The sequence below is a fragment of the Tinamus guttatus genome, unplaced genomic scaffold, assembly GCF_059628265.1.
Source record: "Tinamus guttatus ecotype Peru unplaced genomic scaffold, ASM5962826v1 Tinamus_guttatus_pri_ptg000227l, whole genome shotgun sequence".
Taxonomy (NCBI): domain Eukaryota; kingdom Metazoa; phylum Chordata; class Aves; order Tinamiformes; family Tinamidae; genus Tinamus; species Tinamus guttatus.
In genome coordinates this window covers 2,448,330-2,472,129 of record NW_028288761.1, presented here as the reverse complement: position 1 = coordinate 2,472,129, position 23,800 = coordinate 2,448,330, and the positions used below count along the sequence as shown (strand labels likewise).

General features: G+C 42.8%; 2 protein-coding genes across 3 annotated transcripts; one reads left to right on the top strand and one right to left on the bottom strand.

The window, feature by feature from the left end:
• The first annotated feature begins 4,987 nt into the window (after window positions 1-4,987).
• On the top strand, window positions 4,988-12,722 carry UTS2B (urotensin 2B). The gene is made up of 5 exons (XM_088525605.1): window positions 4,988-5,137; window positions 7,409-7,510; window positions 9,673-9,710; window positions 11,041-11,134; window positions 12,477-12,722. The coding sequence occupies exons 1-5, from the start codon at window positions 5,014-5,016 to the stop codon at window positions 12,500-12,502; spliced, it is 384 nt and encodes a 127-aa protein (XP_088381731.1). The 5' UTR covers window positions 4,988-5,013; the 3' UTR covers window positions 12,503-12,722.
• A 4,635-nt stretch (window positions 12,723-17,357) lies between these two features.
• On the bottom strand, window positions 17,358-23,329 carry OSTN (osteocrin). 2 transcript variants are annotated; one of them, XM_088525602.1, is made up of 4 exons: window positions 23,218-23,329; window positions 20,287-20,504; window positions 17,879-17,994; window positions 17,358-17,584 (listed from the first exon to the last, which is right to left on the bottom strand). In XM_088525602.1, exons 1-3 carry the CDS (start codon window positions 23,314-23,316, stop codon window positions 17,910-17,912), a joined length of 402 nt encoding a protein of 133 aa, XP_088381728.1. In that variant the 5' UTR covers window positions 23,317-23,329; the 3' UTR covers window positions 17,358-17,584; window positions 17,879-17,909. The 2 variants fall into 2 exon arrangements, with proteins under 2 accessions (XP_088381728.1, XP_088381730.1); XM_088525604.1 differs by having other exon boundaries at window positions 17,898-17,994.
• Window positions 23,330-23,800: the final 471 nt, after the last annotated feature.

Here is a 23,800-nt window from a genome sequence, read left to right as displayed (position 1 = left end):
TGGAAGGAATCAACTTCGGTGAAAACCTGCTGTCACAACTAGGTCAATCCAGACCATGCCTCTTTTTAGAGCATGGGGTCCTGGAACAGACACACAGATTAGTCCTCACACAGCCACATGACCAATATTCAGTATACCGGAACATCAGTGAAAGTTACTTAAAAGCCATCATGACACAGCACACTTCACAGCAGAAAAATTTTCTACATTGCCTGTTGATAACTTAAGCTGGTCAGTTAAGTATGGAAGACAGGCAGGAGGAAGGGCTCCAGGTGGTTCTTCCCCTTGTGTCCTCCCTTGGTTACTTGCAGTGGGCAACAAGTAGAAGAGTTTCACATCCTGCCCAAACCTTTCCATGCTCCACCTCTAAGCAAGGAGGCAGTTAAACCATAGCATCTGATTTTATGGCAGCAGCAGGCCAAGCAACAGCTGAGTCCCAAAGACAACCACATAGAGAACAAATTGCATGAATCAGACTGAAAGCTTCATAAATATTGACCAGTTTTAATAGTCCCCTGAGAAACAGAGAATCTCATTTAACATTATGCACTCAGGGAACTGCAAGGGGGGCTGTTGTCTGGCTTATGTGAACATTATTTTAATTTCTTTTTATGGTCAAGAGTTCTGTCAGTTGGCACCAGGGTCATGAGCAGAATATCTGAGCGCCTTCCAGTGGTGCTTTGAGTAACAGGACTCAAACAGGTTCTGTTCTCTCAGGTATGCCCCAGGGTGTAATTGACACAAGGGAGATATCATATATAAAGTGCATAAAGGAGTAGGCAGAAGAGAATGGGGTTTTTTTTGTTTGTGTTTTTTTTTCCCACCTTCTCAGTGCTTTCTGCTTTGATTCCTATCAGATGAAGAGCATTTCAGAGAGAGGCAGAGAGATGCCACAGCAATGTGGATAGAAAAGACAAGGGTGACCCAGTCCTACACCAGTAGGAAGCAGGGGCGGGGGAAGAATACCAGAGGTATTTTTTAGGAGAAGGGAGTTGAGTACAGCAAAGGGAGACAGTTGCTTGGCTATCTGAATGGATGGGGGAAGTACATGTCTGGAGAGGACATGTGCACTGTGAATCAATGGAAAGGTGTGAGCCCAGGCCAACAAGACATTTGCCACCTTTCTGAAAGCAGGTGCTCTGAGGGAGCTCTCCTTCATTGCTTGCTATAAGCTCCTAAAACTCATCTCCTATTTACTGGGGATTTTAAGCTACAGTATGCCTCGCCCTCTTGTCCCCTCTTCATTTCCAAATTCATTTATCACTCCTCATCCTTGTCTTAGCAGTGCTCCGAGTAAGAGAGAAATAGATAAAGGGAAAATTATATCTTACTATATAGCATAAAAATCCACCTCTACCAGCTCTTGCTAACTGGTTTCAGTCAAGTCCCTCTTTGTTGCAGCAGGGCAGAGTTAAAAACATCCCATTCCCCCATTTATAAGAAGATCCTTTCTGGCCAGATCTTCCACAGCAGGTTGTTTGCTTTGGGAATCAAAAATGCACTAAAGAGAGACCATAAAAACCACAGCAAAGCCCATGGGTGCTCCTGAGGCTCATTTGAAATACATGCCACATGTTTCTGGGAAGCTCTGAAAAATAGCACAAGCGAAACAGAGAATTATATCCTCCCTGTCTTCAGGTCTAAGGAGGATAGCATGCAAAGTACCCTGGAAGCCTGCCACTCCAAGCTGGTTATGGGAAATTGTCCCTCCATTTCTGCTCTCAGCAGTTCAACACGGCCTCCCGCACCTTCCAGATGGCCTGAGAAGCACTTTGGCCTCTCACCTGAAGCTTACTCTGAAGCAGTACACACAGCAGATTTAGCATAAACCCAGGTTAGGCCATGTGGAAACTGCAGCTCTTCTAGGGACTGTCCTATCTTCATTAACAATACCACCTATACCAAGCTTAAAAAGTCCAGTTTTTATATAAACTACTTAAGGCTTTATTGAGCTAAAGTAGCTCCTTTGAAAGAGGCACAAAGAAGAGCTCAGTACGTAAAGAGAGCTGAAGATTTTGTCAGGAAGAGCAGAATGGGCAGTCACCTCTCAAGGGTGGAAGCGCTGAGCACAGTAACACAGGTGACAGGGCAGGGGCCTCACCAGCCAGGACCCCATCCCACAGTACCTGAGCAAGAGGATCAGGGTAGGCCAGGAGATGGCTGCTAGGTTTGACCAAAATTCCAAATCTTCAGACAAGTTTATATGATTATGCAGATCTGAGGTCAAGCTGGGAAGACAGCCTACAGACTACAACCAGGCCCAACGAGAGCAAACACGATCAGAGAAAGCCCCATGATCACCAGACAGGTTCACAGTGATGAGACAGGTCTAGGATCAAACCAGGAAATCAGCCTGCACAGCAGAGTCCATATCAGGTCCACAATGAGGCAGGAGCAACCTAAAAAGCAGCATTCCCACAGCATAACCTAGGAAAGGAAAAAGGGGCCTACAGCTGAGCTTAAATGAGGCTCCTGGGCCTATGGGCAGAGGAGGTGGGTGGAGTTCCAAGGTGATGCTGATCAGGATCATTAAGGCCCACCAGTGCCTCAGGCCCTGACACGTGCAGGCACCTCTCCTGCACTCAAGAGCTGATGCAGCTGAGATTAGTGCATTAGACTAAGTCTTCTCAGTTCCTCTGATCTTTAGTTTCTGGTTATCTTTGAGTTGTAAACATAGGTGGCCAGTGGATGATGCACAAAGCATTATCACAAAGTGAAGTAATTGGGAAAGTATGGTGACTGTGTTTTTTTAATTGAGATTAAAATACATAAAAACAATAAAACGTAGTAATTTCCCCCCGACTGGACAAATAGGATAAAAGCAAAGATCTTTTACAGGTGGGAATTTGCAAAGCCCATCACTGCAAATCATCCATTTTCATAGCTGCAACAAATGCAAAAAGTTCACAAGCGTCTGGCAGCTGGTGCCTGGCTGTGAGATATCTATTCACCCACTCACTCAGAGCGTTCCCCACGCAACATCCAGTAATCTCCCTTCTAATATGTAAAAGTAGAAGATTGTCCCTCACTTTACCCAGAGCCCTCATTTGCATAGAATGGCAACGCTATATGTGCAAGTTGCTTTGGGAGTTGAACTGTCCTTTCAGGGACAGGAACTCCTCTACGTATAGAAATGGACAGAACAGAAGTTGCTCTGCAGTGATTGAGAAAATCCCAACGAATAGCTCATTTTCCTGCAAATCCTGTGAATTGCCCATGGTGCATTAGTGTGGTATGGATTTCATAGAGTGGGAAGAAAAACTGGTCAGAGATTTAATGGGTTCTGCATGGACTTGTATGAGACAGGGATTCCACCATCTAAATCAATGCAAAACCAATTTCATTGCAGATCTGCAAACAGACTGGTAGGCACCTGAAGAAACATTTAAACCATTCTACACCAAGCAAAACTGTACTTGACCTTCCTTAAGAGTTTGGTTTTGAGTCACCCTGGACTCAGACTTACAGAGAATGATATGACTGGAAAAGTGTCTTTGAATAGGATGCAGGTCTTTTTGTCCAAGGAGAATTTCACAGATCATGAAAAAGGAATGGGAAGTACTTCAGCTGGTGGATGATTGGTTCCCAAGACTGAAAGTAAAGTTTGTTTTATTCATATATATCTGAAGGGAAAAACTGGAATATTTCCTCAGTAGAGAAGTATTTCCTCATGGAATGACCTCATTCATTTTCATAGATACTTATTAGAAAAAAAAAAAAAAAGGAATTCCCTTTTCTCTCCTGCCATATTTTTTTACTTAAAAGAAAAGCTTTTAAAAGCAATATTAACAGGTTAGTCATTCTATAGCCAATTTAGCTCCACAGCAAGGTGTTGGAAGCACTGAGGACCAGAAGTCCAAACACAGAAATTATATGATCTTTTGAGTTAAGACGAAATGCAGGTACCATCAGATACAGTTATGTTGGCTCATCTGGCATGAGGGGTGTCAAAAAAGCACATGATGTGATTCACTAGGAGTCTATGTACATGTCAGTGCTTGGCCAAAGCAGAGTACAGATGACTCAGTTTTGCAGATCATGATTGGCATACGAAGCAAAAGTGAAGAAGAAAGTTTAGCGCTGTTATTCTTACAGCATCTCTCTTGGTGAGGTTGTAATAACATGTGAATAGCAGCTCCCTTATCTATAGAAATGGACAGGCAATAAATAGAAGCCAAACTGAGATGTCATATCCTTAGAACAGACATGGACCATATGCAGCATGCCTCAATGCTTTATTCTAACAAATCAACTAGTAAAATATGGCTGTGCAACCAGAATTGTATCTGACCATCATTATTTTTCCTTCTGGACAAGACTTGAGGTAGTTGCCCATCCTTGATGTGTTCCATATCTGCTGCCAAATCTGAACTTCCCCACTCAGACACAATCTCAAAATAGGGTGTGATGCTTTTCCTGTTGACAAAGCTGTAAGTCACTGTGAAGGAGACACACTCAATATCCTCCAATTAGTTAAATGAAAAGAGCTCTGCCCCTCTGTTTCCCACCATTTCAGCACTCATTCTATCTCATGTTAATTAATATAGGCACTAGAATGTGCGATGATAAATTACAAAACCCCATTAACCCGATTCTGTCCAAACTGGTGACTTATGGCAGGTTGTACGTTAGACAAAATCTTCCTTGCTAACGTGGGAGTCCGCATGTCTGAACATCATTAAAACAACAACCTTGAAAAAATATTTTAATGTATCTACGTATGGAATGTATATCAATGTGCGTGGACAGTCCATGCCTGTGGGAACATCAGAATTCATTAGATTCGTCTGATACGAGATATATTGAACAGGTTCCATATGACGTCTGTTACTGGGTTGTTCTGTCCACTCCCAAAGGAGTGAATCATATTGACAGGTTGAATTATATCTCAAGAGATTTTTTTTCTCCCCCCCTTCAAAGGCCATTTACAATCACGGCACATTCACTGCCTCTTAAAAGTGAGCTCATCTGGCACTGGGTTGCACTGAAGTCCTCCACCGTGCCTGAAGGAAGATGCTTCTGGGTGGTGGGAGCATGGAGAAGATGTGGTCTGTCCCGCTGTCCCTTGGAGTGCTGACCATCTTGACCATGACTGTGTATGTCCCATCTACACGTGGAGAGCCTTATTTACTACAAGGTAAGCTGGAACACAGACTGGATGTCACAGGTAGGTGATTGTTTTTTGCTTTGCTTTGCTGCTTGTCGTAGCTGGGCAACATTCATTTGTCTGTGAAAGGGAATAAAATCAACCTTCAACTATATTAAACACTCAGTTAACCTGGGTGTTACCCATAGACAACTTGCTTATATTAGCACGACCTATAGTTGTCCTTCTGGTCTAGCATTGGTTGTGTGACACATTCCATTAATCAGTAAGAAAATACCGGATCTGATGGAATATGTCTGGTAAGAGTACTGCTTTCTTTCTTGATAGAAAATTTCCAAGGAAAAATATTACAAAATTGGAGAGTAACAATCCTAGTATGTACCATATGAGATTTGACAGCTCGTAAATGTCAGTGGTTGGGTGCTGCTGAACTTTCTTTATTCAGGAAACTACTTTTTATATCTTCTTCTCCCACAATTTAAATTAATCTTAGCTTGGACTTATTCTGCAGGGAAATGTCAATCATTAATCCTCTTTCTTAGAGAGACTTGGCAGTAGAAAAAAAAATCAGAACAGCTAAATATAGGCTAGAAAATAACATGTTGCTTTTCAAATGATTTCTCCTCCTATATCACCTATTTATTTTTGTAATGACAACCAAAACATTCCTGAGGCCACTCTAGCTAAATATTGCTGCCATTTAGTTTTTCACAGAGTGTTTATATTGTTTTTTCTGTAACAAGGCCCCCAAATGACTAAAAATAGCTATTTTGAAATCATAACTGCTTTTCGAGCTTAGGACAGAGGGTCACAGCACCCCACACGAACTGCGAGTTTTGCTCCGTGTGCAGCTCTGCCGACTTCCCCCGGTTTGTTTCTCGAGATCACGATCAGGGCCAGTGGCTTCAGCTGTAACATTAGGGAGTGATGAGTTAGCCAAGTACTTGGACCATCACTTTAGCCAGGACCGCTCTGCTTCCAAGGATTTATGTGGCTGTGACTAATGGGGCTGATTCCTGCAACTTTTGAGGCTCATCTATTACATTTTTTTGTCTTGTGTCTCTTTTTGTCTTCATCCCCTTACAGTTACATAGGGTAGACAGTTACACGAGACCAAATTCTTCCTACTCGCCTCCTTGAAGGGAGTGAGCAGATGTCTCAAAAATCTTGGTGGAAGAGATAAAAATGTCTTTCTGCATCATTTTCTTGCCCTACCCATGAGTTCCATGGGTGTCTTCTAAGGCCTTGTGGGTATCTTGGTTGGGGCAAGGGCATTCAGAGCAAAAGTTTTGGGAAATGGCCATTCTCCCTGCAAAGTCTGGCTCTCAGCCTGCCCCTCTCAATACTGAATTCAACATCCAAGTGTTAGATGATTCTGGAAACGTTTGGCAGAGCTAGGAGGGTCTTTGAAAGCTTTCAGGACTCTGAATAAGTCTGATCCCCCCATGCCTATTGGATACTGCTAGGACACTGATTTCACAAGCACTTTTGAGGGCATAGCCACAACCACTGGGGAGAAAACATAAAGAAAGGACTTCACAGAGAGGCCCAAATTGCTTTATGACAGCAGCCTGGGGAAGATTTTTCTGGAAAACAGGAGCTCCATACATGGCCTACAGCTACTGTAAGAGGTTTTATCAGAAAAACAAAGAAACAAACAAAATTAAAAAAAAACCACGCACACACAAAATACAATTTTAAATTCCTTCACACTTTAGCTCTGCACAGGAAGAACCCTGAAATGCCACCAGATCAGCTCCGGGCCAGACCAGCACACGGGTGGGCTATGGGGCTGCAGAGCTCCTCACTGCGCTACATGTTCCTCAGCCCCACGGGAGCTGGTCCTCACCTCTGCGGGCCTGGGAAGAGGGATGAGGAGAGTGTGGGGAGCACCCACAGCTTTGAGAAGGAAGAGAGGATCTCACACATTATTGGCTGCCTTTGCAGAGACACTGAACGCAACCGCCTGGCAGAGGGGGTCAGGACTGTCAATGCGGGTGGTGGCTCCAGCTCCCGGCAGCCGCTCAGGCCGTGAGGCTGCACTGAGACTGGCCAGCAGCCCAGAACTGCCAGGGAGAGCTGCCCCATCCCGCACCCTTTCTGTGAGCAGACCTCGCTGCCTGGACATTTTATTCTACATTCACACATCTTCCACTTTCCTCAAGCTCATTCCATGCTGGGAAAGACAGGAGACATTTCACCTCTACTTCTTAGCTTTAATTTCTATATTAATGCTGGGGGATGGAGGGTCCACCCTTTCTGACACAAGGGACTGACAGAAGCGTGTGTTATGTGCTGCAGAGAACCGAGTGCATCCGGAGAGAGAAGCCACAAGTCACGAGGACACCCTGTTGTCTCTGCTTCTGAACAAGAAGCTCGCATGGCGGAGACCAGAAAACATTGGTAAGTGAATGTGCTGGAGATCCCAGCTTCCTGCAGCTGTGTTCATACGAATGCGAGGAGCCTGCTCCTTACATGGCGAGCTTGCTAGCAAATACAGACTGCTCAGAAAGCGGAGAGAGTTCAGCTCCTGCGTTTCAGTGTGCTGCCTATAGCTGATTAAAAGCAGGTGTGCTGTCTCATGGGGCTACTTGGACCTGCTGTGCAATGCAATGCAAAACTGTCCAAAAATTTACAACCTAAATCCTCAGACACTCAATGCTGAGCTGCCAAGGGAGCATGTGTATATATGAGGCATGACTAATAATAAGGAGAGATGATGCTGAGCCCCTGCTCCCCTGACATCCCTGGGATAAGTGCTGAATATTAAGTTTAGGGCACAGGGCATCTTTGGGCAGGGGGTCACCTTTCCCTCTGCACCCCCCATATAGCCATAGTGCTTTTGAGATACAACTCCATGTCAGGCTGGCATTTCTTGAGCACACAGTGGGGTGGCATTTTTGCAGATGCATAGGATGGAGAACTTGAGCCTTCCATGACACTACAATCCCAAAGTCCACTTAGATTACAGAGGTCATCTGTTCCCACGGCCACCACAGTCTGGGAAGGGTTTGGTCAATATTTGGTGGTCTCGGAGCAGGAAGCTGTTCTTTCCTGTAAAAACAGGAGAGAGGGGGCCCAGCAGAAACTGTCATGAAAATCCAATACATCAAATCACTTAGTGCTCTTCCCGAGCCCCTTGTTAATGCAGTGAGGCAGTGGTTAAACCATAAATACAAATAAATCAAATCCTTATACTAACAAAGGCATTTTTCTTGTAGAGGAGAGGCATTCAAAAAATAACATTTTTATGATTGGTTTATGGATTAATGCACTTATTACTCCTAGAGGAAAGGCTGCATTCTATGCCAGACAATTGAATATAATGAATCTCTGAGCAGAGCACAGACAGAGGATTTACAGCAGGCATTTTCTCAAGGCATCATACATAAATTAGCTTCCTTCCCCCTGCCTGAGATAATCTGTTCCAAATTTCGACCACTGTTCATTTTCTATTCACAGCCGTCATTGGCCAAGCTTACAGTTTGTGGAAAGTTGAACCAAAATAGGCACTTAAAACTCCGAAAGAGGTAAAAATGCATAAAATAATAACAAGCTCTTAAGTGTCACCATTCACTTATAGAGGTACACGGCTGTTTGCGTGTACCCCAATGATGTGCAAAGACACAGTTAAGAGGAATCTGCCGTGGATAATTTCTGGCACTGCCAGGAAAAGACTCCCACGTCTACTCCAAGCCCATCCCCAGCGCTATGCTGTCTCTCAAACTCAGCCCCGATATAATATGTTACTCTTTCTGTTTTATGAATATCTGTCAGATAATATTCAAGATCTTTCAACTAAATTGTTTCCTTCTTGAAGGAGAAACAGAGAATGCAGCCAGCCCTTTTTTTGTCATCCTTCTGTTCATTTTCAAATGCAAAAAAAAAAAAAAGCCCGGTTTGGCAATGCGTCTCTGTGCTGAAGTCTTATCTGAAGTCAGGGGAATTAGACACTTAAATCCCTTTGGAGATCCAGATCAGTGTCTGTGACCACTGTCAGAGCAGTAAAAGGAGGTAACTCCAGGGCTGGATTTTTTGGCTTTCTTTCAGGGTCTATCAGGGACATTCTTTAGTGTTTTCTTAGCTCTTCTGCTTATTTTGCTTCTTTTGTATACTGGCACTTGAAGCTAGCTGATTGCTTTGCATTCTCCTTCTTGCCCAAGAAAACTGCCACAGTCTTCGCTGTGGGATTTTTTCCTGATCCCACCCTATGGTGGTGCTTCCCATAGTTTCATTGCTTCAGCTGTATTGTTCCTACAGTTTCACTGTTTTGACATCAGCTTGATTTCATGTCCCTCAGCCTGCTGGAGTGAGCCTGAAATTCCATGTCCCTTCCTGCCACATTTTCTATTGCTGTCTAGGCCCTTCCCCATTTGGATGGTGGTTACTTTGGATTGCATCCACAGGCACCCTAACTCCTGCCACATCCTGGATGGGATATCTCAGGGCAATTTACTCAGCCACTTGCAGCTTTTGAAAGCCTAGTGCAGCCTTGAAACTGTTTCTGAGTTGAGCTTTGGGAAGCAATGTGGATACTGATGTGGATACCTGTCCTTTTCTTGCAGACTGGGAGATGGCAAAAAAATTTGAAGAGCTTGAACAGGTGAGAGAAATACAGATGCATATATGCATTGTTGCATGAATAGTAGCTCAGCTAAACAAGCATGTATGTTGTCTTTGTGTCTTTTTCTATCTTTACATCTGCCTGCTCTTCATTCTGGTGTTACAATGTAAGCACATAAAAAGGCATCAAAACTATCACTTAATGCAGTAATGGCTGAAACGCCTCTTGCCTCTGCCAGCAGTGACAGGCCAGAAAGGGCCAAGGCAGCAGAAAAGGGCTGTGAAGGAAATATCCATGGATGGAAAGGGTGAGAGAAGGACAGTTAGTGCTGCCTTCCCATACCTCAGCTGGGTGAATCCAATAATTATTTCAAATTAGAGGGACAGCCATTTCACCAGACAAAATCCCTACTGAAGGCCCTACCTACCAGTCCTGCTGTGCCATGAGAGCATGCGCATACACGTACACACACACACGGGACACACTCACACACGTGCACACACACACACGCATGTAGATAAAAAGAGGAAGGCCCATCTGACATCAAGTTTCCAGGCCCAGGAACAGTCATGCAGGAACTTTGATGTGGCTCCCAATATGTCCTAGTCTCCACAGGGAGTGGAAGCCCTTTTCACCTTCAGGCCAAATACAGGTGTTCACATAGATCCTGTAGGTTCTGCTGAATTCCACTCATCAGATTTCAAATTTAGTTGGGAAAACAACGACGACGAAACGTAACAGTGTGGCAGGCTAGATATGGTGAGCTCCCAGATCCATCTCCACCCTCAAGCTAGGGCTGAGGGATATTTGATCGGGCTTCCTGGGAGTGATATTGCCAAAACATAAGTCTAGATGATGGTCATAGGCATTTCCAGTCCACTGGAAAAGATGCTGAATGTTTTCCATCACTGGGACCAAGGGAAGCTAGCAAGAGCAAAGAGGGAAAGGAATAGGAGCCACAGTCTGGAGGAACAGAGGTGTGACACCCTGGGTCGCAGTGTCTGGATGCCTGGGGACCTCCCACCCTTGTGAAGAAGCACTAACTTGAATCTTAATGTACCATATCCTTCTGTGCAGCCTCTTTTCCAGAGGTGGTTGGATTGCATCAGCAGGAAAGGGCAGAGAGTGCCCACATTGCTGTCACAAAACAAACAGCTAAGGGGAGCAGGAACTGTGGGGGTAAATGTGAGTGCTTCAAAGGCAGAGCCTTCTGGAAGGGCCCTTTTCCAGGGAAAAACCTGTCCTCCCCAGTGATGCTGCCAGCCACCTTGTCAGCGCAGCCTGCCCTGAATGGCACTGTGCTTTCCAGAAGGCCTCGGAGCTCCTCATGATGGGGCATTTGTTCATTACTGCATTTGTTTTTCAACAGCTGGAGAAGTTGAAGGATCAGCTCTCAGCTGAGGAGGGGTCAGAGGTGGCCTATGCTTTGGAAAGTCTGTCAGCATCTCAGCCTAAGAAACGCGGTAGGTTTTGAGTTAAAGTCTGCGGGTCTGGCTGGGTGCAGCCATCCAGCCAGGGCTTCTGCTGTCACATCTCCTGCTTCCACAGGTGGGCAGCATTTCTAGCAGTCCTAGTCCTCTCTTGCAAATGACTTACTGGCTTAGCAGCTGTTGAGAAGGTCTCTGTGTAACCAAACGCTGTCTGCTGTTGGGTCAGATCCAGTGGAGCTGCAAATTCTGCCTCTGCAGGAGGCAGTTAGTGTTGCTCCCCTCTTTTCACAGAGGACCATGGGGTTATGTGGACAATGACTGCCTTTCCAGGAGGTGTATGAGCACATTTCTTCAGTGTGTCTCTCATTTTGCTCTGGTGCACAAAGCTAGAGCTCAGGGAATAATGAGGCAGTGGACTGCTCATTTTCCCTTCTTTCAAGGTCATTGCCTCCCTACAGAGGAAAAAGGAGCAATTGTGTATGCCTTTGAAGGAAAAAATAATAACAACAAAACCAAACAACAACAACAACAAAGGATGTGGAAATCAACCAAGTATGCAGGGAGCTAAGATCTTAATAGGTCCCCCAGTTGGTCCACTCTGCCAGCAAGGCAGGGTTGCTCATTGCCATACTGTCTCTGAGATTTGTTCGCTCTGTTTTTAGTGTCTCAAAGAGCACATTGCAGTAGTGCTCCTGCAAGGCCGTCCTTGACAACCTCACGAACACTGCCAGTTACTGCTGACATCCAGGGGACTCCTTCGCAAAAAAGTCATAGCTGTAAAACAGAAGTCACTGATGATGAATCTGGACTAAAACCAAATGAGCTGGTTTTGTCCTCACCCCTGATGCTCTCTGCATGTGCAAAGGAAAAGTCCCCTTTGCATAAGTGCTTAGGTGATCCTTAGATGATCGGAAATTTATATGCAGTCCTGGAAGCTGCCATTGATTTGACTGGGCTGATTTATGGCCCTACCCATCTGGGGGGGTCCCAAAATGAATAAAACCACTTTCCACAATTAGATTTAAAGGATATTCTGCTAGAAAGCAGAGAATCTCTGCCTTAATCCAAAGACTTGCCAGTTAGGGAAAAGCTCATACCTGAGCTATTGAACTACTAAAAAATCAGTAGCTACTCGTTCTTTTATTATTATGATGAGCTCAGATCTCTCCAAGTCAGCACCCATCTCTTCCAGTCAAGCCCATGTGAGAAATCCTGTGCATACAACTGAGGCAGCAAAATTACTGACCAGTAAAGACAGAAAAAAAAAAAGATATTGCTAAAGCAAAGCAAAAGGAAAAGCAAATCCTTATAATACAATGGGAAATTGTTAGAAGTACCCTGGATACTAACATCCTCCTTTTGTATCCTTCCCTAGCCTGCTTCTGGAAATACTGCATCTGAAGGCTTGTTGGGACTGGAGAATGAAGACAAGCCCTTCCCCAAACTGCCTTGCTGGGTATTAATGTCTTAGAGTTTCTTCTGTTCTCTTGTGCTGCTAACTCCGATGCATCCCCTGTAATTGCACCACATCCAAGTCTAATGGGGATTGTGACAGGAGCCAGTAGCCAACTACCCCTCACCACTGTTCCTTCCTTCCAGATTCAACCTTCCCTGATCTACTTGGCAGTGTTTCCCAACTTTCACTGCAGCCCTGTGTGTGCCATTTAGTCTGCTGGCAGTGTAAACTCTTCACTATCCCACGAGGTTCCCCAAGGCGCCAAACATTAGTTTTGTTGCCCTGAACTTGCACAGACATTGCTCACGGTGGAGTTTTGGTTTCCTCTTTGCCTCCTAAAGGCAGGTCTGTGATGACCTACCACTGTCAGAACAGGAAGGCAAAGTGGGGATAACGTGGAAGTTCCAGGGCTGCCTGCCCTGGCTTGCTGAAACAGAGCTCCTTGTCATGTCCTGTCACTGTATGCAGTCAGTTTGGGAGAGGACAGGCACAGAAGTATGGGACCTTCGGATATCATTCCAATAAAGATTTTCTGTTGCACACATGCTGTTTTTTTTTTTTTTTCTCATCCCTTGTAGATGACCAGGGTGGCAGCATGCTTCCTTTGATATAAGCTCATGTTAAGTTTACTGTGAAACAGGCTCCTATTAAACACCAAGCTATAGCAACATAGCTCTATTTTATTGTGCCTGAAGAACAGACCCTTCCTTTTGATCAGGACTGGGAAAAAATTGGCTCTTCCCCGTGGATATGTGTGGGTTGCAGTTGTCTTGCAGGTGGACCAGCCCCAGTGACTTCCACCTACTCACTTCAAAAAGACAATTTTAGAAGAGATTTTTGGCTCTTCTGGCTGGTCACTACTAATGCAAGTTGACTTTCTCTACAGCAGAATTATGTCTGCACCTGTTCAAAATGAAGAGGTCACATTACATCAGTGATTCCTACACATTTATTTTAAAGCAGTTTTATTCAAGTTTATTTGCAAACAAAATGCAAATGTTTGCTGGTTTCTGAAAAGTGTAACTACAGAATAAATTGTTGAGGCCATACAAGTTAATTTCAAGACCTCCAGTTCCGTGAACAAAAGTAGAATGCAATAAGTGTTATTAATGTGTAGACTGATTTTGACCAGAACTGAGGTATCTCTCCAGTCCTATTTAGCCATGCTATTTAACTGCAGATTGCATACTTCGTATTCCTCAAAACTTGACATCTCCCAAATCATTAATATCCTACATTAATTGCTTTGGCCTCTGGCAAGATATGCCATATATATCATTTTATTACAGGTTAAAGCAAGCATAAATGGAATACAAGCAGCTTGACCAAATTAGTGAGGTCTTATCACTCATAATATATAATTTGCTGCTAACATCAATTCTTTGCCATTTCCTTAGTAGTGATTCAGAAAGATTTTCCCTTTGTTGCACTGTGCATGGGAACACAGTGTTTCTTTCACAATAGCAGCAAATTCAGGAAAAAGTACAGCTCATTGCCAAGTGAAGGGTGTCTCCTTCTCAAAGTGCTTGCTGCTCCAGCTGAGTGGGATGTATCTTATGAGCTGCACCTAGTGCCCAAAGCTGTTATTCTGTTCAGATGCCTTCAGCCTGCAGGAAATTCCACTGCAATGAACGGATGGACCAGCAGGCTCCATCTGTTGTTCCTTGCCAACTGTAGCCATGCCTTCCTTACCTGGTGTGACAAGCTCATGAGAAAGCCAGGAAACACAGCACTTTTGGCTTTTTAACAACTTGGTCTGATCTTAAACACAGGAAGCCCTGCATGTGCAATGCACCATGCTGCTTAGTAGGGATATTTAGTCCACATGATGTGTTACATCCTACCAGTGTGTAGGATGTGCTACCAGAGCACTTGCTGGGAGCAAGTGCTCCCAGTACCCAGACTACCACAATTCTCCTCGTGGTGCTCTATGATGCTGTGTTGGCTACCTCTGCTGGTCAGAGGTGTTGGAGTGCAATTTGATTACCAGTTCTGAGTGAAGATGTTAATGCTCTCCCTAGCCTCACTTTCAGCATGTCGCTACAGGGGTCCTGCTTATCCTCCTAACTCGCAGAGCAGGAGCTCCTGCTGTCCTCAGGTGCCATTTCCACATCACAAGGCAAAGCTAATACGCATTCGATGCTGTAGTATATTCTCACTTCATGTTTTCTGACCACTGTGCTACACACAAGGTACTGCTCACATCTTAACCATGCTCAGTCTTGTCACTCTTGTTGAAGTTATTGACTCATAATTAAAGACATTTCCCTTAGACTTTCTAGTAGATCGTGTTGGTTTATTAGCACAGGATCCTCACAGGCAACGGAATGGTTTTGCAAACAGAGAGAGTGCACAAGGCGAAGAGCTTGCAATGCTTGCTGTAGTGTTCACCCACTTCACATTTATTAACCTCTATGTTACACCCAGTGACTGAGGCTATCCAGTACTGTCTATGAAAAACATTATGGTGTTCAGTCTTTCAGATATCATTTCTTTAATGGATTTTACAAGTGCTTTCTGAATCACAGGAGGCCTCAGCATGTTGTGACAAGGATGGGGCAGAGGAGCAGAACAGCTGCTGGTCTCTCCCAGGTAGCGCACACGACATAGCGGAAGACAAGTATAGGACTGAAGTTTCAAGCTCCCAGTTTCAGGAAACAATTAACAACCACGTACATCTGTCCTGCTGTGCCTTCATGTTTTTCTCTACGTGAAGGGCACATCTGCATACAGCTGTAGTCTTTAAATCCTCCTTTCTAATTAGAAACCCAGACTAATATCAGGCAACCATTGTAATATATTCACATTCCTCTAGTGTCTTTGTAAATCATCTGTGTCAGCACCGGATTCTTCCAAACTGAGTTGCCCAAAATGTATCACACAATGAGTCCTGATCATGCTGCTCTTGACAGGCAACTGGAGAAGTGTTCAGAATACACTGCCTCCATGATCTGGTCATGTCACACACACAGAGCTGCCTTGCAAGCAGATTATCTGCAGCTTGTCTGGGTGAGCTCAGTGCAGTAAGATAACTGCTAAGCTGCAGGGCAGGCTCAGGATACATGGTTGCAGCACACTCCAGAAGACAGGGTCTGGGCTTGTCTGCGTTTGCAAATTTGCTTCTGCTATAGGCAGAAAGCCTTGTCTCAGGTCAGTATTCAGCCAGCTCCACCCATGCAGTCAATCTAGCCTGGATTTTACAATTTAAAAATTGAATGCAAGCACTGGGGCTAGAGGAACTGTGAGAAGCAAAAAGACAAGATAATTCCTCAATTTGGATTTATAGCTCTTCTTCTTTTTTTGACTTTTGAGATCTTGGGCTTTTGTCACTAACTTTACATATAACCATGGACACTACACCCATCCGCGGAGAAACGATCACCTAACTCCACTTGATGTAGCTCTTGAGTGGAAAGACGGGTGCACTTCTTGATGCAATGCGGTGTTTTGTGGAATTGCTCACAGGAGAAGTAGCCTAGATGGGAGATGTTAAGATCCTAGTTGCTGGACTCAGATCCAGTCAGGGCTTGTAGGAAACAAGGAGAGGGATAAGACCTGTGGGGTCCCTGCTATGGCCCAAGTATGTCCCACTCTCAGGCAAGTATTAGATGCTAATGCTCAGAAGATACTGTCCTTCTGAAAGGGAGCCTTATTTCCCACCATGACCTAAAAGTCTCACTCCTCAGAATAGATCTATCTTGGAAATTTCATCAACATCTAAACTTCTTTCTTTCAGATTCCTTTTGTGATTATTTCCTATTTTTTTGCTGATGGTCACTGCCTTGTGCCTCATACAAGATTAGGAAGTTAGCACTTCATTTCTATCCCCACCTTTACTGCAACTCCCTGCCTAAAATGGAGTAAGTATTAAGTCAAAGCAAGATGTATTTTTTTTTCTCTTTGTCCTGCATAATCTCTAAAAAGATCTTTTGAAATTATAAAAGCGATTTATCAAGAGCATCAATCCAAAGAACTTAACTGACATGAACCCATGCCCAATGAGAAATGTGTGAGATTTAGGAAAGATCAGCTAGGAACCTGAGTATTTATCAGCAAGCATCTTTCTAGCTTATTTTTATAAGGTGGAAGGAAGTGAAAAATAATGAAACAGGATTCAAGTTAATCTGTTTTAAAATGAATTGAAATGGACAGGGCAGGCACATTTTCACATGTTATCAGGGTAAGAATGCTTGAACTTTTACAGTTGGATGTCTGATTATGCCCCATACACACATTAAGAGACTACAATAAGGCTGATGATGCAGATGGCCTGTGAAGGAGATGGTGACTTCATATCTGGATGGTTTCCTATATTATACACAGGGAGGAGTAAAATGTATTCATAAGCTTAGCAGAGGAAACTGTAATTCTCATCACATGTCAGGATCTGCCATACAACGAAAACATTGATGAATTTGTGCAGAAATAAGAGAAATTCTGCTAAAAGCATCAGGCCAAATTCTAAGATATCGTAATAGTTTTTTATTTAGACAAACGCCTAGTGATGTCAACAGATGCTTTCTCCTCAGTAGCAGTTCAAATAAAATTTCAGTTTGTCCCATAACTTAAATTCTTCCTTCATCTACTAAGCAAACATCCTCCTGGAAGAAATTCGCAATGCAGATTGTCTGCTTTTCATGGACTACTCTTGGCATCTCTGAAAGTTTTCCATCATAGTCAAAAATTCTAACAAGTCCTTGCTAGGAGTATGAACTTTTGCAAGTTTAAGAAATGAATGCCATGCAGTTAAACTATATGTATATATATATATACACACACACACACACACACACAACACACACACTTTCTGTTCCCTCCTATCTGTGGCACTGTGCAGATCTGAGAGAGCATTCTGAGCAGACGAATTGAATTTGTTGCTGTTTGTAAAATGCAATGTGAAACAGATTTTGTAGGAGGTCAATTCCTTGAGCGTTGAATCATTAGTCAATGACAAGACATGCTTGGATGCATCTTCCCTAACCCTGCAATGTTTCCAACACAGCATCAATCACTCAGAACAGAAGCACCTGTAGAGAGAAAACAGTGAACATTACATTTTCCTAAGTCAGAAATGCAAGGCTTGGGTAAAGGCACTGTAAGGTCATGTACAGCAGGACTAAGAATTCTAGATTTACTTTGGGGAGATACTAAGCCCTACTTTAGAGTTCCTAATTTAGAGTATCACATCTGAATTCACAGTCACAATAAACATTTTATGAAGTCATCCTTCCTTCCCTAAGCCTCCCTAAGCAAACCTATGGGCAAGCCTGGAGAACCTCCGTGTAACCACGAACAGGGGTGGTTCTCCAAACCTGCCGTACCTGCAGCGCTGCGTCTTACTTGCATGAACTGCTAACCCTTCGTGTTGCTGAGACGGCTCACTCCGATCCGGTCAAGAGGAATCCCAAACCGTCTCTTGGGCAGCTCAACCACCTTCCTGAATGGGAAAAACAAAGAAAGGAGGAGGTAAAGAACTACAAAAAATAAAAATAAATTCATGGCAATAATCAAAATGTTGTTGCATCTTTGATTCATCCATTCATCCCACGCACAGCTTTGTTGTTCAGATAGAACAGTTTCACAGCAGCAGCTAATGAGGAGTGTTTAAAAATGGGATGCTTCACTTCTCTTAAAACTGAAGACAGGTAAGAGTTGCAACCTGTTTACAGAAAAGCTGATATTGATACACTACCCTGTTTATGAATACCAACAATCAGATAATTACATAGGTTACCAGCTATTCATAAAATAAAGGAAAAGCATTACATGTATGAAATGAGATTTTTTTGTGTGTGGTATTATACAGCTCAGGTGACACCCTACCTTGGATCTTCAAAACCTCCTATTTAATGGTGGAGGTATTCCACACTAACAGATGGGACAAGTCAGAGAAAGCCTACCAGGATTTTCCCAAGGGGTATCCTGCAACACACTGGTCACAAAACTGAATATTAAAAATCCTCTTGATGAGACTGAAAGTATTAGGGTTTTGTTTGTTTTTTCTCTCTTCTCTTTATATTGCATTGCCTAATAACTTGCTGAATAAGAACTTGAGAAAATATGTGAGAGAAGGTAGAGGGAGGAGTATTTTATTAGTTAAAAATAATGTTCATAGACATAATTCCAGCTTTTAATACGAAAACAGAATGTAGTGTTTCTGAGCATTTGTTTCAGCAGCAGAAGTTTGCTTTAATATGTTGTGTAAATGGGGAGGTTTCCTGCAGCTGAGCTTCCCCTCTTGTGGCCATATGAAGCCATGGCAGCATAATCCCTGCTTCCTTCACTGACCCTTTGCTCAATTTTCAGGTTCTAAACAAGATTGTGCTTTTAAAATTCTCTGCTTTACTCCTGCAAATGCTCTCTGAAAGTGATAATCTCAAGCAAAACTCTGCAGATGATGATGGGAAGGGAAGAATTTTGTGCAGTGGGTTATTTTGTTTTCATGATATCTTTACTTGATTTCAGGGAAAGCTGCTAGAAAATTTGGACAGTTTTCCACAAAATTTCCCTTTTCCTTTTTCATGTTATTTTCTTCTATTGCTTATAGAGTGGAACTCATTTGCCATTCAGAAAGCACATGACGAGCTGGGATTACCATATATTTTTGCAAAAAGGTGCTAGAACTTCAAAAATGATCTAGTATTTGTTACCCAGAAGAGGAAAAATATGCTAAAAACACAAAGAATTAGTGGTTTTGATCTCATGCATGCAGAGCTATACAGACAAAAAAAGCCCTACTTGAGGTTTTCAAATTTTTCTACTTTATCACTTTTGGCTGCAGTCAAAAACTCCTAGTAGCAGATTGGGTGGGTAAGTGGAAAAAACAGCAAGAAAATATTGCAAAACTCTTCTTGAAGGGGGGAAAAAAAGAAAAAAAGAAAAAAAAAAGAACTTGTAAGAACTTGTAATGTTGACTGACTCCAGTGAATACTTTCCATTTCCAGATTAAATTTTAAGTATGTCATTAAATACTTTGTGGCATTGGGGATTCCATCCAAAAGACAACAGTTAACCAGAAGAAAGGAAGAAACAGGATGGTTTAGCTCTTTCAGATATGGTGAACAGCCCCTTTAGTTTTGTCCCAAACTCACTGGCTTTCCTCAGACATACCAATCATCATTCCTTAGCCCTCATAGTTATAAACATATCTTCCAGCGTGGAAGGCCCAAATATTAACAAACTCATCATAGAACAGAACAGCTATATTGATTAAGCCCAGCTTATCAGGAGCAGATCAAGTTCCAGAAGCTTTTTTCTTGGAGAATCATTTTGTAATCTGTGTGCTAATATTTTGTAATGTGTTTTCTGATGTGTTCTTCATACTTCTGTTCAGGGTGTGCATTACAATACGCCTAGTCATGCCCCTTTGTTTTTTAACCTCAGATGCATTCTTGTGGTAAATAGTCTCATGACCTAAAAGGCAGTTTTATACTGAAGGATAGTTCACATGCTTGGAAAGAAGTGTATAGAAAAATACATGTCCTTGAATGTTCCAGTTAGTCGGATGGCACTGTGGGGATAAGGGAACCACAGCATGTGTTACTCATCACAGCTGAAGAATTACACATTGGACAGAGTGGTTTCTGTAGAGATTCTGGTACCCTCATACGAGGCACCTCACAACTGCCTAGTGAATTTGCTAGGGACTAAAAAAAAGCCACTCACATACTGGATAATCTACCGACAGAGGCCTTCTAATTTCATCACTGTTAGGAGCCAGAGAGCTTACCTCTGTTTGCCTTTTGTATCAACAGAGCTTGAAGAAATCCTGTCAATTGGGGAGCCAAATCCTGGGAAGCTTCTCTTCTTCTTGGTCTCGGTTACCTCATTCTCCAGTGACACTAACTCATCAAGGAGGAACAGTTTGGCTGATAGGTCGATGGCCAACTTCTCTTCACTGGCAGGGGGATGTGTTCCCATGCCTGTCACATTAGAAGGCTCCAAAGACTGAAAAAGAAAACAGGGATGTTTGCTTGCTGCTGAAGCTCCAGAAAAATTCATTTCAAGGACAGTAAGCAACAGTTCGAATAATTAAAAAAGTCACTGAACCTGCCAGAATATTTTAAACCAAAATCTCTTCTGTGAAACTTAGTCATTTTCCAGTCACAGAAGGCTGCCCTGAATGGTTGAGATATCTGATAGACTTGAACTCCCCTTTCACTGTTATTACTAATATTATTAAAATAACTATGTTTTTTATTATCAAAATAACTTTTTTTTTATTTCATATTTTGTGAACCAGCGCACCCCACTATCCCTATTTTAACAGTGTGGTTGGCATCACTTCTAGCCTGAGCTTAGTAATTTCATCTTTTTTAAAGATGCAATAGCCATTAGCAGGCTCTGATATCCCTTTTGATATTTTTCAGGAAAGTGATTTTCTTTTTAAGTGAATGCTAATAAGTAGTAATGAAAATGTATCCAGTATTTTCCATCCAAATTGAACAAATGATGAAAACAAACAAACAAAAAGGCAGAATCAACTCACTAACATTCAAAAAACTGAGTAGTAGCATTACACAGCAACAGTATGTGAAGAGCAGGAAAGTAAAGAACAGTATACAGACTTGACACAGAATTTTGAACCTCAGTTATGACATTAGGCTTAATACCTTAACAAAATAAAGAAACTCCACTTAGTCATTCAGAACAGCTGAAAATATTGGGATTTATCAAGACAGAAATGAAACACATGAAATGAAAGTGAAGTATTTGCTTTGCAAATAACAGAAAAATAAAAGACAGCAGTTACTGCATGAAGGTAGGTATTATGCCATAAATGTGGCTTCTTGTTCAAGTTGATCTCTATGGCATTAAGTGCAAAAGGAAAACCCTAAACAAAACTTTTACTAGACGCCTTAAGCCTGACTTTCCTCTATGTTCAGAATCATGCCACTATCTTTCTTACTCTTACACAGTGTGTTAAATACTAACGTAAAGGAAACCATCATAGGGATAATGTAAAACGTTCACATCTACTGTGGTTCACACCATAGCGTGATGGTGACATCTCACTACCGGCGGGTGGCATAAAGCATGATAGTATAAAAGGAAAATGCAACATCGACATAAGGATGATCAAATGACAGGAAAAATCACAATAATGACACAGCATTATTAATATTTTTGGAAGGCTCTCATATTATTCTCTTAATTTTTCTCTGAGCCTTAAGTGGCATTTAGTTGGCTTTTCTGCTCTTTTTCAGGGGTACACAACTGTTGCCAAAACTTTGCAACCAAACTGTGCCTTTAAAGAAGGATGAACTCTCCTCTCTGTTTAGTGGGCATAATATCTACAACACTGCTCAAACTTGAAAGTAAAAATACTTTTTAACTATGATGATGAACTAAACAACTATGATGAATAACTAGACAGCACAACTTCACAGAAGAGCCAAGAAAGGAATGGAAGGGGATTACAGTGAAACGCTTAGAAAGTTATATAAAAGCAAATGGATAAATAGAGTCTAATAATATTTTATTAAGAAAAAGAGTTTCCCATTTCTTCACTGGCAAAGTCACCAGGTGGTGAATTTAAAATAAATACAAGTTGCTACCTTTTAAACACAGCACACAGACGAAGTAGAATGCATTGCCAAATGTGGTAACAGACACCAAAAGTTTAAAGCAGCTAAAGCAGTTTTACAGCAGCTAAAAAAATGCACTGATCCAGTCTGGACCAGGACGTGCCTGAAGATGTCCTGTTCTTATATTCTCTTCACAAACATCTGCCATCGAGTACCAGCTCTTCAAGGTATCACAGCAGCAGCTGCTGTAGCACTGATGTGGAGAGGGGGCATTTGGCACAGCCAGGGCATGTTCACTTGGAAGGAGCAAGGCAGAAGGGTGCGTCAGTATTCTGCAATGTGCACCCAGCTTCTAAGCTGCTCTTAAAAGAGGGGAGGGAAAAAAAATCTGCGTAAAGACCCTACAGCCAAATAGTGATGCTTTGATTAAACTTTTAGATCCCTGACTTTCATGACATGAAACCATTACATAAGGATCTTTGCTGTCACATCTGTTTTATGTCAAGATGACAAGAAAACAACAACAAAAGAATTCACCAGAAGTATTTTAAGGTACAATCAGTGCATATCTTAGTGGATGAAATACAAGACATCAGTTCTGCCATTTCATCTACAGGTTTCTTTTGCAAACTTAGGCAAGTTACTGCTCCTCTCCTCTCCTCTCTCGTTCAACTAAGTTTTATGAAGGGTGTCTCCCCTCAATCCTCTCCTTACAGCTTCTGAGAACTGCTCACAGTATCTCACTACTATGAGACTCGCACTATTATTTGTCTTTTAAGGAGAGGATTGGAATTTTTTTCAGTGTTAGCTGAAAATTTTCCTCCCTACCCCCACCGGCAGGGTACTTTCTCCCCGACACTGCGCAATATTTTAACATACAGAAAACCCAGTGTGTTTCAGGAGCAACTGAACTGGGCAGCACTGAATTCCGTGAGCCCTCTCAGAACCATGCAAAGTGCATCACTCCTTTCACTGCAGAAATTGCCCTGCTTCAGCTTTGCCCTTGAAGAGTCAATACTTGCTCCCTTTATGGCATGAGGACCAGGAGACCATGGTATCATCCACATCCCGTGGCTGGGAGCTCTCCTAGGAAGAGAGGGGTTATGTGGTGTCCATCGGGAATATTCACCTACCTCTGGAGCTGCCTTGGCCAGGAGCACCGAGCTAGACTGCCACTGCAGCAGGGTAACCACAAGGGTCAAATGCACCACAAGCAGCTGAAACTGCAGCATCTGCAAAGGAGAACGAGCTGTCAATGGCTCCATTGCCATGTTCCTGGATCAGAGAAAGGGAAAGAGGCAAATACCAGTGAGAGTCCTTACAGGTTCAGTGGAGAGGCAAGGAAGAGAACATGTCTCTCTCCAAAGACTTTAGAGAAGGGAAAGCAAGCAGTAAGATTCTCTGTTCTCATGGCTGTTACCACCTTTTATGAAAGTTAACACAAAGTCACTTCATTAAAAAATTAAAATAACACTAGCTGAATGACCTTTAGTAACCCTCGAGTGACCCCGCAGATCTTTTAATTCCTTTCTGCACAACGGCCTAGTTCTTGCAGAAGGGGAGAGGTAATGAGAGTAAACTTGCATTAAAACCAGATAACTAGACCATCATTTGTAAGCAGAGAGAGTCTGTGTGTTTCACAGTTCTCGAGGCTGACCCTGACTTCCCCATATGTTAGGTAGGAGTCTTGAAGCTGTTACAGAAATCACAGATCTC